Source organism: Oenanthe melanoleuca, chromosome 15 (assembly GCF_029582105.1).
Source record: "Oenanthe melanoleuca isolate GR-GAL-2019-014 chromosome 15, OMel1.0, whole genome shotgun sequence".
NCBI classification, from domain to species: Eukaryota; Metazoa; Chordata; class Aves; order Passeriformes; family Muscicapidae; genus Oenanthe; species Oenanthe melanoleuca.
This window is the reverse complement of record NC_079349.1, coordinates 3,189,730-3,202,271: the sequence shown is the minus strand read 5'-3', so window position 1 is coordinate 3,202,271 and position 12,542 is coordinate 3,189,730. Positions and strand designations below refer to the sequence as shown.

General features: G+C 44.8%; 2 protein-coding genes across 2 annotated transcripts; one reads left to right on the top strand and one right to left on the bottom strand.

Moving 5' to 3' along the window:
* Nucleotides 1–111: 111 nt before the first annotated feature.
* Nucleotides 112–7,519, bottom strand: RAD9B (RAD9 checkpoint clamp component B). The gene is made up of 11 exons (XM_056504684.1): nucleotides 7,438–7,519; nucleotides 6,723–6,793; nucleotides 5,731–5,880; nucleotides 5,390–5,504; nucleotides 4,702–4,801; nucleotides 4,497–4,603; nucleotides 2,588–2,694; nucleotides 2,095–2,159; nucleotides 1,493–1,615; nucleotides 956–1,208; nucleotides 112–700 (listed from the first exon to the last, which is right to left on the bottom strand). The coding sequence occupies exons 1-11, from the start codon at nucleotides 7,469–7,471 to the stop codon at nucleotides 569–571; spliced, it is 1,257 nt and encodes a 418-aa protein (XP_056360659.1). The 5' UTR covers nucleotides 7,472–7,519; the 3' UTR covers nucleotides 112–568.
* A 1,153-nt stretch (nucleotides 7,520–8,672) lies between these two features.
* VPS29 (VPS29 retromer complex component) lies at nucleotides 8,673–12,168 on the top strand. The gene is made up of 4 exons (XM_056504683.1): nucleotides 8,673–8,777; nucleotides 10,929–11,120; nucleotides 11,284–11,519; nucleotides 11,811–12,168. The coding sequence occupies exons 1-4, from the start codon at nucleotides 8,775–8,777 to the stop codon at nucleotides 11,926–11,928; spliced, it is 549 nt and encodes a 182-aa protein (XP_056360658.1). The 5' UTR covers nucleotides 8,673–8,774; the 3' UTR covers nucleotides 11,929–12,168.
* Nucleotides 12,169–12,542: the final 374 nt, after the last annotated feature.

The window sequence follows — 12,542 nt, the reverse complement described above, 5'->3', positions numbered from 1 at the left end:
GCAGACAGATAACCATCCTTTAATTGACTGGGAATTTCAGTGTTGTGTTCCAGTGTGACTTTGGAAATACTGCCCTGCCCCTGACCTGGGAAGGAAAAGAATAATGCAAGTCTGAAACACAAACCTTTATTTTTTTAAATGCAGTTCTGTGACAACTTTGGTTTTTCAGTTAAACGCTGGTTCTGCAGAGTCTCTGTACAAACCTGAGTTCTCCTGGAGCTGAGCTGGGTTTGCTGTGACACAGCTGGTTATTGCATAGTTGGGTTATTTTTCCAGCACCCTTAGCCAGAACAGCAGCTTCATTTGCCTGATGTGGTAACAGAGTTTGAATTCAAACTGAGCCTCTCTCAAGTGACAGTGTTCTGAGAGCAGAGCCCCCAGCAGCTCCTGCAGAACACACAAACCTCAACGGAGTCAGTCCTGACCTAAATTTGTGCCACTATGAGAGCACTGACAGTTCCAGAATGTTCTGTGCTGCTGGGTCACAGCACAGTGACAGAGGTTGGGCCTGCACTGCCCTTCCCTCCTGGGCACTCCCCACTGGCTGTCCTTGCCCCCCGACCCTGCACTACAGAACCTGGGAGCTCTGCAAGGCACCAAACTCCTCCTCAGTGTCACTGGCTGTCACCAAACTCTGGAACGCGTCACCAATGGCCTCCTTCTCCTTGTAAGAGACAGCTCCAAAGAATAAGGAGTGGAACTGGAAAATGCAATATTTGTACAGTTAAGAATTCCATGATACAGAATTTGGGCATTAATTATTTGTGAAGCTTTTGCCACTTTAAGATTCTTTCTCAACCAGCAGCATTTCCCAGTGAATCCCACCTGCCCCCCCCCGCAGGAGTGTTTCCAGCTGTGCTGCTGTGACAGCTGATCCCACTGAAATCCCCAGTGCACGTGGGGGTGCTCAGCAGCTGTGGGGTTCCACTGCTGGCACTGTGGGGAGTTCCCTCACCTTTTCATAAGGAGCCTCTGTGGCCTCTCCTCCTGCTGCCTTGGCCATGGCTGCTCCTGCTCTGCCTGGCACATCCCTCTCTGAGCCTCTGGGGATGTTTTTTACCTCTTGTTTTGCCAAAGCATTTGAGGGTTTTGCAGAGACCATGCTTGGAGTGTTTCCCTTCTGCTGTGGCTTTTTGGAAGTGGCTGTGTCTGCATTCCTGGTTCCATCCATAGAGGTCTGGTCAGATTTATCCATGCCAGTCCTTGAGCTGAATTGGATGGAGCAGGGCAGGTTAGTAACTGGCTTTGTGTCCTTATTTTCTGTTTGTGAAAAGATTACAGCTTAGAGGAGATTCTCAGCATCTTCCCTCCTGCTGTGCCCAGACCCCATGGAGATGAGAAAGCAGCAGCTTGTACAGAATGTTCTCTCTTGCACCCCCTAATTGCTGTTGTGCTGCTGAGATGTTCCTGAACCCCTGTAGCTCAGTGTTTTCCTGTGAAAACCTGAGTTTTTCACCCTCTTAAGGCCACCTGCCCCCTCAGCCCCCGTTACCTGTCCCAGGGCCGTGGGCAGCAGGCAGGCTCTGGGGTAGCTGCCTCCTCCTCAGCCTCACACAAGGTAGCCAGGATAAAGCTGGCCTCCAGCAGCAGGTCCTCAATGCTGAAAGCAATGGGTCTAAACACAAGTATTGAGACCGAACAGCACAGAGAATTACTGTGATTCTACCTATGGAATCAGAAAGTGCTCCTCTGAAAAGCTGAAAATCTCCTGTATTTGCAGCTGAGGAATGAGAGGGGGCTCCTGCTACAGATCTCACTGCTCCAATCAGCAAATGCTGTGCAGTATCAGAGTCAAATGATAGCATTATGTCATTGTTAAAATTGTATTTATTCAGAAAACGTATTGTTTCTTTAAAGTGCTGAATAAATCATTGCCTGCAGGGGACTGGGAGCTTCAGGTGTCCAGGTAACTTATACAGAGTGAGCTCCTCAGTCAGCACAGCTGCCTTGTCAATGCCCACACTTTATATGGAATTACAAATTCTGGACTGCAGGTTAGAAATGGCTTTGGTTTGAAATGAAATCTGCCCTAATCTGCAGTCAGAGTTCCCTGGGTGACTGCAGGGGTCCCACCAGGGCAGCTCCCACACGCACCTCCCACATCTGTCGAAGTGGATGGACACCGGAACGCTTGCGGCCTCGGAAAACGCCAGCAGCCCCTGCAAGAAGGGTGGGGGTGAAGTGTTTGTTAAACCCAGACATGAGTATTGGAATGTAAGTTTATCCCAGCTGCTGTTTATTGGCAAAAAGAGAAGTCTGCTGCCTCTAAGAATAATTTGTCTTTCCCTGCCAGAGCTTTGCCCAGAGGTTCTGCATGGAGAACTTCCCTGCTCACGATGGGGCGGCTGTGCTGTGTCTGCCCCGCACAGAAACCACAGCTCTGCTTCAGAAGGGTTTTGTTTGCCTTTGAAAGGCTCTGAGGTGTTTAAAGCTAATCCTCAACCAGTTGGTGAAACCCTGCTGCTGTCAGGAGGGCTGGTGGGACACAGCCCAGGGCCATTCCACAGGAACCATCCTGTGTTGTCCTGGTACAGTCAGGCAAATTAATGAGAAATGGGCTTTCTTCCCAGACAAATTCTTACTTTACCCTCAATTCTTTAAGGCAAAATGTCACTTCAGAATCTACTCCAACTTGAAAGTAGTCAAATTCCTCTGGACTGAGCTGTATCTCAGTAAGCATTGTCCTTGAAAAGTCTGTTTGAGATAACAACAAAGTCAGGGACTCACAGCAGTGAAGTTTGAACTCAACAAAGCTGGGATTGTAACCCTGAGGTTTTTACATAAGCGTTGCTTGAACAAATAATTGTTTTTATACTGGTTAACAGTAATAAATGTTTAGCTTATATACATATTAGAATTAAGTAAAATCCTCAATTTATTTGCAATGCATTGTGTAGATCTGAATGGATTTTAACAGAACCTATTCCAGGTTCTGCTGTGTGATCTAACCTAACACCTGCTGCTGTTCTTGCAGATCTGCTTCTTCCACAGGCATCCATCACAAATAATATTCCCAGCTGTCTATTGTTGCATGGATGGGAAGCCCAAAATGCAGCGTGACTTTAGGAGATTAATCAAAATTGCTGACAATCACCAGAGCACAATGGAGGTGAACTGAGGCTCTTTGTTTTAAATTACAATCTTTTCCTGACAGGAAATTGGCTGTTCAGTCTCAGGTATTCAGTTATCAGGAGATCACCCGTGGCTGTCAACGGGTGTGTGAAGAGAAAGTGAGGGGCGTTTTCCCGGTGTGTGACAGTCCCCGAGAGCTCAGAGAAATTCCACAGCAGCTTGAGCTGCTCCCCGGCAAGGCCAGGCTGCCAAGGAACTGTGCCAGGCTATTGCCACTGTCCCGTCTCTGCTCAGGAGCTTTGTTTTATCTCAGGGTTCAGACAGGCTCTGGTAAGAAGCTCTTAGCTGTGGCAGGGGGTGTTTGTCACACACGTGCAGCCACAGAGGAGAGCAGGGGTGGGCAGAGGGTTTGATTTCTGTGAAAGCCGAGCTCAGAAGCCCCAGGCCGGCAGGAGAGGGGTTCAAAGGCCGCGGGAGGTGCTGCAGGCAGGGAGATTCACCGCGAGCACAGCGCCTCTCACTGCCCCTCCTCCCGCCCCTCACCGCGGCTTTGGTATCTCTTGATATTTGTACCATTTTTTCACTTTCTTTCTTTCTTACAACAGTCCTGGTAAATGAATGTTTCTAAAGTCACCAAATGTGTCATTCAAAATGTAATCTCTTTATTTTCGGTAATTTCTGCCCTGTTTCACTCCAGCCACTTTCTAGCACTTGATCCTTCTCAGCCTTTTCCCAGCCCAATTCCCAGCCCTGTGCTCCAGGCTCTTCCCAGGTCCTTCTCCCCAGCTTTGGTCATAACAAGTATGAAAAGCATCTCCTTATTATATGATACACAAGAACCTCTACTTCAAAACCACAATTACAGCTTCAAAATTAGTTTGAGTCACACCCCAAGAATCTCCAGCTCGTTCTTCAGCTCCTGGAGATGTGACCATGGCAGTAACAGTGCAGGACTTGCTGACACTCTGTGCTGTCCTCAGACTAAAATATACTGTCTAATGATATCAATTCTATAATTGAGGTATTCAGATTTAAATAGTTCTTTTTAAAACATAAAATTATCCTTTTTTTTCCTGGCAGTTGCCAGGCTGCTGCTCTTACAGCACAGTAATTACCTCTTTCAAGCCTACAGCAAGTGGCATAATTTATTTCAATTGGCTGCTCAGTCTGAGATCTGCCACTGACACCAGGAAGATGTTTCAATTTATTTAAATTCATTTAATTTATTAAAACCAGAGGGTGGCAGCATGACTTAAAAATCTCTCTATATAATGTTCTGTTAAAAATGTTGTTCATCCCACATTTATGTCGTGACAGTTACTATTCCTGGAGTTCACCTCAAAAAAAAAAAAAAAAAAAAAAAAAAAAAAAAAAAAAAAAAAGTTAAAAGCCCAAGTATTGGTTCACATTTTGAATTTCCTTACCAGTGTCTTCCTCAGTGTAACTCTTGAAACAAACTTTCATTGGAGTTACTGACAAGGTTATTTCTTCCTGACTGGTTGGGAAGTGAATCATCACATCAGCCAGCAGCCTGTAAAATGTCATTCAACACTAAAATAATTCTATGTATGACTATTTAGCATTTGTTACATTAGAAAGTAAAACTCAAAATATTTCTAGGTTTGTTACCTGGAGTGGACTTTAAGAATGTTTGGACACATGTGCTTTGCAAAAACAGCCTGCAAGGGATCACAGTCTTGAAATGTCAGGTTATAGGTTTTTACAACACCTGAGTATAAAGGAAATGAACAAAAATCAGTGCTTGGCTGGAATTTTAGGTTTTGGGGATTTTTAAAGTATTAATTGTTCAATAGAAGAAGTTACCAAGTGACTTAGTCCAGCTCTATGGAAATAACTCACCACAACCAGGAAATGAACCCACCTGCCATCTCAGACTCCCTCCATCCTATCAGTTGTGCCTGGACAGCATCTGGGTTTTTTAAGGGTCCACAAGAAAGAAATGAACAGCAACAAATGCAGGGTAATTAACCAGTAATTAACTGGTAAAATAATATAAATGGGAGTGGAATGCAGAACACAAACCCTGCAGTTCTGGGTAAGGATGTGCTAAGGGAGCTCAGCTGTCTGCAGAGATAATTCAATGTATTGTCCCAAAACCAGTAACCCCAGCTGGTTATTGAGAATATAAACCACTGCCTCCAGCACAGCACAGCTCTGTGGGGGGAGATGATGTTTGTTGAGGAATTTTGCAGACTGAAGCTGATGAACATTCCCAGTCCTGCTGGGCTGAGGATGACAGACCTGCTCCTGTTGATAATGGTATTAAATTTGGTTTTAAAATCCCCTGGGACCTTACCATGCCTGCAGAGGAGCTGGAAGGTGATGTGGTGATCACTGGGGCTGGTGGAGATGCTGCATCTCTCTACGTTCCTTTCCAGCACATTCACACATCTAAACACAGGGAGAACTGACTGGAAAAAAAAAAAAATATCAGTGCAGAGGTTACTCCCTGAGCAGCTTTGCAATAAATATAATTTTCCTGGGTTTGTAGCCTGGTTCATCTCAAGCTGCTGCTCTTAAGCTTCCCCAAACTGCTCTGGGGACACTGGGAGAGCCCAGACTGATCCTCACCCACTATAACTTCAGCTGGAAATTGGGTTAATTTGCTGCTGTGTGTAGCAACTCACTAAAATGTACCTTAATTATCAATTTGCAGGGGAGGGATAACTGCTTCTCCTTCTGACAGGGCTGGGACACAGCTGTCCAGCAGTAATGTTGGAAAAACATGGATGAGAAGAACACACATGCATATGCTGACCTCGAGGAATTCACTGATCTTAAGGCAAGCTGGAAATGGAATCACAGAGTCATTAGGGTTGGAAAAGACCTCCAACATTACTGAATCCAACCACTGTGGGAATAGAAGTAAAATAATTTATTAACTCAAAACTTGGACATTTAAAAAAGCCTCCTCTGGGCTTCAGTGCCAACAGCAAATCTGGAAATTTACATCTCAAAATTATTTAAAAAAAAATAAAATATGTATTTTATTTTTTTTTTTATATAAATGATTGAGTTACCCAAACATCCAGAGCTTAGCTTGTGGTTGAGGCATTTGAGGAACACAATCCATACAACTGAGCAAAGCCACCACTCACACCTCAAAAATTCTTCAGGTATAAAACCAAATATCTCCTCTTGTGATTTTCCATCCTCCCAGTGAGACAAGGTAAGCTGATCACTTTTAACTAAGAAACCTCTGGAGAAAACACTAATTCTGCTGGAAATGGTGTTTGATTAACCAGAACCATTAATGGATGTGTTCTTCCTGTTGAGTCACAATGGTACAAAACATGTTGTTTTTAGAGGCAGCTCCTGTGTGGTACAAAACTCAAACCTTGTGACCTGTGACAACAGAACTGAACCCCGTGGCACTAATTCGGATGTCCTGGACAACAAAACAATCAACAAAAAAACCCCAAAAATCTTAGGGCAGATCCAGAAATCTTCCATGATGGAATCTGCATAATTACAATCACAGAAAATGTGGCATTTGTCCATATTGAAAGTGGAAGGAGCTGAGAATGTGATGGACTGAAAGGTACTTGTAGGAAAAAATAATATCCAGTAGTATAAATATTTGGCTTATAATAAAGATTTTAAAGTTAGAATAAATAAAATTCACTTACACCTTTTTCTATGGGGTCAAACCAAAATTCATCACTAATCCGTGCTATGGCATGTATTGCTCTTCCAAACACTGCCAGGGAAAGAAAACACTGCAATATGCATTCTAAATTAAAATAAAAAGGTGACACTGCACTTTCTCCAGAATAATTCAAGGGAAAACATTACAAATTTCTTATACATTTTTCTTGGTAATTAAAATTTTAATTATCCAAACCCACAACGTTTTGAAAAGCTGCCTCCTGATGAGGCACCTCGAATGTCGCGTCCCTTTGCAGCATCTGGTGTTACTACAGATTAAATCAATCGGACAAAACTGCACTACCGGGGTAAGAAATGACATTTAACAGATGGAAAATCTGAGAAGCAACGGGACATCTGGAGAGATGGAATCCTAAAAAACACAGCGGGACCCAGCAGAGGGGCTGGAGATTTGCGTGTGGAGCTTTTTGCACAGAATGCTGCAGAAGGGGACATACAGCCAGGGGAACACAATGCCAAGGGGACACTCAACATCTCCTGGCTGTCCCCAAACCCTGCACATCCGAACACGGCCCACACGAGCACATCCCGCTGCGGTGAGGGAGCGGCGGATCCCCCGCTCGGCTGCCGGGGCTCGTGTTCCGCTCAGGGCCGCCCCGGAGCTGCCGGGGGTGCCTCGTTCCCGGTGTCCCGCACCGATCCCCGTGAGTGCCAGGCTCCCCGGGGCCCCGGTACCTCGGAGCTGCGCGCCCCCGATCACGCACTTCATGGCGGCTCCCTGCTCCCCTCACGGCCGCTCCCCTCACGACCGCTCCCCGCTCCCCTCACGGCCGCTCCCCCTACACGGCCGCTCCCCGCACGGCCGCTCCCCTCACGGCCGATCCCCTCACGGCCGCTTCCCGCTCCCCTCACGGCCGCTCCCCCTCACGGCCGATCCCCTCTCCCCTCACGGCCGGTCCCCTCATGGCCGCTCCCCTCACGGCTGCGGAGGGCGGGAAACGCCGCGGGGAGCCCCCGATAAGGAGCCCTGGAATTGTGGAATTCGGGTTTCTCCCCAGTTACGCGCAGTGTTATAAATGAGAAACAAAGTCTCGATATTCAGTAAAATTTAGATTGCTTTATTTTATATAGACAGAGCAACGCAGTGCTGGGGAAAACGTGAGGGGTAACTCCCGCTCCACGCTTCCGCCGAACTTGGTTTGCAGCTCCCTTTTTATGGCATGGTTTTTCCTTGTAATAATAAATAATTGTTATTGTTTTGTTGTAATAATTCTGCAAGGTAAACAGTGGTGGTCAAAGAAACTTCCAAACTTCTGTGGGACAGCTGTCCGGACAATTGGTCATGTAACCATCTGGTCTTGGTAGATAAAAAACAGAAGTACAAAGCCCGATCTTTAGTAGATAGTTTACGATTGATTACACAAGGCAGGAAATCTGATTCTGCAAAAAAAGCTTTCAGACTATGGAAAACCCTTTTTTTTTTTTTTTTTTTAATTTTACAAACTGGTATACACAATATTCACAACAGGGGGATTTAAACAGAGTGGGTTTAATCATATATTTCCCTTTATCTCCGTCCATGTTCTTTTCTTATTTAAGAGAGATCTGAGCTGCCGCAGCTCAGGGACAGAGCCGGGAAACTCCCCCGCCCCAAAAGAAAAGGGCTGAGCATGGCACTAATTAGCACGGGAGGCAAGAGAATAATTACCAGTACAATACTAATTAATAAGAGAACTGTGTAACTTGTAGCCAATGAGCACCAATTCCTTTGTTTCCTAAAATGCATAAAGAGTAAAAAGAATTGATGGTTGGGGTGCTTGGTTTGTGGGAGATCACGGAGCACCCAGGTTTGCGCAGCTCTGAAATAAGTAAACAGTGCCTGTCTGTCTGTCTGTCTGTCGGTCTCTCTCTTATTATCGGCTCATTTTGGGCACAACTCTGGTTCCACGTGTGTAAAAGCCCAGTCAGCGGATCGCGGCACGGACGCGTTCGGGGCTCTGTTGTCCCTCCGCAGGCGCCGTAGCGGGGGCGGCGCCGGGCGGTTCCGGGAGGGCCGGAGCGGAGCGGGCGCGATGGTGAGAACGGGGCGAGCCCGGGAGCTGCTCGGGACCCGCCCGGGACACCCCGGGCACACCGGACACACCGGAATGGCCACAGAGCCGGGCCCGAGCCGGCCGGGCCGGGGCAGAGCGGGCGGGAGGGCGGTCCCCAGCTGAGGCGAGGCCCGCAGGGGGTGAGGGCCGGGCCGTCACTGCAGGAGCCGCGTTTATAATTTGTATTAATTTTATCGTAATCGCATTAATTTTTTTAAAAAATTATTATTTAACGCTTCTTTCATAACATCGACAATTCATTAATTATTATTTGCCCGTTCATTTGGCTGTGTTTTCTCTTCTGTTGCTTCCTCTCGTTTAACATTGATCATGTTCCGCCCTGTTTCTCATCCCCTGCAATCAACTCCTTCATTCCAATCAGGCTGGGCACAGAGTAAGTCACTCCTTGGCTCTCGCTAACACCCGTGGGAAGGGCTCGTTCGTGTTGCTCCGTGTCACTGGCACGAGGCTCTGATGAATTTAGGGGCTGCTGGTCAATCTGCTCCAGATCCCACCCAAATTCCTGGTGAAATCCAGATGTTTGATCACTTTCACCACTGCTTTAAGCTCTGTGGTGATTGAACACCCTGCAGTGCTGTTCATTTGGTTTGGTCACTGAGGCTTGCCAAGCTTCTCTGTAATGAATGGGAGCTGAAATGTGATTTTTGGGGAAATGTGGGGCTGATGTTTTGTCAGCAAGGGGAATGAGCTGAGTGCTCACACTGCTGGCTTGGTGGGATAATTTTATTAAACATCAAATTCATAACTTGTTCTGCACACCTAAGTCCTTTAGGCAGCAGTAAAACCATCTATCTATTGCCAGTTATTAATCCAAATCACTGTTACCCACTTTTACTCTTCAAAGAACATAAAAAATGTCTTTTTTTTCCCCTCTCTCCTGGTTTCATTTTAAGTTGGTCACTTGTTAATGAAAAAGTTTTTGTATTATTTAACCAATACTTTCAACCATCTGTCTCCAGATGGCTTTGATGGTGGCACTTGCATGTCAAAAAATCCCCCCCAAAATAACCCCCTAAGCTAATAAAAAATACTCCCCAAGTTCCATCTGCCTTTTTGAGGACTGCTAGCCTGAAGGTAACTGCATGCCTAAAAATCCATGAGGAAAAAAAATCTTTAAAACTACAATTTCTTAGCCTAGTTATATTGTTTATGGAAATAAATCTGGGCTGTGTCCTTTACAAACAATTTGAGGGTGTCATTTTAGGAACTGCCTCACTAACATGAAGTGGAAGATAAAAATCTCTTTAATCTGGAGCCATTCTTTCAGTTCCTAGGGCTGAGTGTCTCCAGATCCAGGGTTTTCCCAGAGCAGTGCCATAACATTCCCTGCTTTGTAGAGCTTCTCATGCCCTTTTTGCACAATTAATTTGCCCTGTGTTGCTTGCATTATTGCTTTATTTGCAGATTCAAAGCCTTTGCTGTTAAGCCATGGCCTTGCATCATCTCAGTCCTTAATTTTGAAGTCCCTATTACATTTTTATTCTGAAACTATAAATGGATAGAAGTGGTAACAGGAACACTATGCAGTGACCTGGATTGGCTTCTCTGCAGTGCCCTGTTTGTATTTTGTTGGTTTTTTTTAGCCTTATTCAGTTTTTCATTGGTTTTATACAATGAGGACTCTGAACACGCTTCCTCTTCTGGTCAGCTATTAACACATTGCAAATTTGCTGCTTTTTAATTTTTATTTTTTTTTTAATAAGCGGAGAGAAATTGGATGAAGAGTTTTTTTGAAGAGAAATGGCTGCAGCTTAGCCAGGTCTGTGCTTGAAACATGTTAGAGAGAAAAAACAGTGGGATAGTTTATGGCAGCTCCCAAATTTGTGTAAAATGCATCAGGTAATACAACAGAATTGTATTATTTATATCTATTATTATCTGTTATCAGTGTGCTATGTTGCACTGTTGGCTTTCAGCAACAAACCACAAATAATTTGTAAGGCCCCCTCTGCTCATGGTCTGGCAAAGCCCCTTGAATTCCATCACCATTCCATCCTTACTTTAGCAGCTTTGGGGTCCCAGTGCCAAGCTGTGGCTCTGCAGAGGACACTGCAGTGCTGGCTGTGCCCTAACCTGTGTCTGTCACCCTCTCTCTCCCCTCCTGCCCTGAAGTTGGTGCTGGTGCTGGGAGATCTGCACATCCCCCATCGCTGCAACAGCCTCCCAGCCAAGTTCAAAAAGCTGCTGGTGCCTGGCAAGATCCAACACATCCTGTGCACAGGGAACCTCTGCACCAAGGACACCTATGACTACCTCAAGACCCTGGCTGGGGATGTCCATGTTGTCAGAGGGGACTTTGATGAGGTAGTGTCCATTTTTTTGGGGTATCTTCTATGTTTTTTACATTTGGAGTTCATTCAAGTAAAAGGTGAAATGAGTTCCTGAGCTTTCCCCTTCTTGGTGTTGCATAAGGTTGGGTTTAAATATAAAACTGTGTAATCTGGGTTGGTTTTTTTTTTATTTTTAGAACCTGAATTATCCTGAGCAGAAAGTTGTGACTGTTGGACAGTTCAAAATTGGGCTGATTCACGGACATCAGGTGATCCCCTGGGGTGACATGGCCAGCCTGGCACTGCTCCAGAGGCAGTTTGATGTGGACATCCTCATTTCAGGACACACACACAAATTTGAGGCATTTGAACATGAAAATAAATTCTATATCAACCCAGGATCAGCTACAGGAGCCTACCATGCCTTAGAGAAGTAAGTGAATTATGGGGAGATTTTTTTTTTTTTGGTAACAAAACTGAACTACAAACTCCTGAGAGTTAATATTTCTGATTTAAATGTCAGGGAGAGAGTTGTGTAATTCACACAGCTGTACTTGCACAATCTCCTGGACTGAAACATGAAATACTCACAGCCTCAGATCTCATGTGATGTACTTACAGAATTAATTCCCATTTTTCTTGAAGTGATTTCTGCTAAATATTAGTAAAACACTAAGGAGGTTATAGACACACAATCACTATGAATTTTTTCCTCTCTTTCCAGCAACATCATTCCTTCATTTGTGCTGATGGACATCCAGGCTTCTACAGTAGTTACATATGTCTATCAACTAATTGGAGATGATGTGAAGGTAGAAAGAATTGAGTACAAGAAATCCTAAAAAATGTTTTTGCTTGTCTGGTATTTTTACCATCTCCTTCTGAACTTCAAGTTCCAAAACTTGATTGCTCGTTTACAGCCCTGCACTGTCACTAACAGCTTAACAATGTAACTCTTGTCATGAATTTAAACAACCTTGTGTTTGCTTTTCTCTGTATGAATTGATTTGTAAAATATTCCATTAAGATAACTGTCTAAATGCTGTTCCTTAATGTTGTAATAAACTCCACTTCATAGAAAAGCTGGGCTTGGTGAGGTGGTGTTGGGGAAGAATGCAGCAGTTGTGGTGGTTTGGTGTTCACCTGAGGGATGCTCTACAGGGCTTGGACAGAGATGGAGTTTCTGGGTTTGCTCTAGAATCCAGTTTATATTTAATTTTCTCAATTTAACATCCTCAGTTAAGTTAAAGGAGTAAAATGGCTTGATAGACTCTGAAAGGATTACAGTTACCTCGTTGTTTCACTGTAGAAAATTTGAGTGTCTCTGATCAAAGCAGTTTCACATCTCCCTGTGCTTTCATGAATGATGATCTCATTAAATCTGTGACCAGTGAGGAGAGGCTTTCCTTTATTTGTGGCTCTCATCTGACACTCCATTTTTTGTGCACTTCATGCA

Bases quoted from the DNA above. Each gene is read 5' to 3' on its own strand.
- RAD9B (XM_056504684.1), bottom strand. From the start codon at position 7,471: ATGAAGTGCGTGATCGGGGGCGCGCAGCTCCGAG. The intron at 4,604-4,701 runs GTAACAAACCTA...GACATTTTACAG, and splicing joins ATTCTTAAAGTCCACTCCAG to GCTGCTGGCTGATGTGATGA. The intron at 2,160-2,587 runs GTAAAGTAAGAA...CCCTTCTTGCAG, and splicing joins TTTGCCTTAAAGAATTGAGG to GGGCTGCTGGCGTTTTCCGA.
- VPS29 (XM_056504683.1), top strand. The intron at 11,121-11,283 runs GTAGTGTCCATT...TTTTATTTTTAG, and splicing joins TCAGAGGGGACTTTGATGAG to AACCTGAATTATCCTGAGCA. The intron at 11,520-11,810 runs GTAAGTGAATTA...CTCTCTTTCCAG, and splicing joins GCCTACCATGCCTTAGAGAA to CAACATCATTCCTTCATTTG.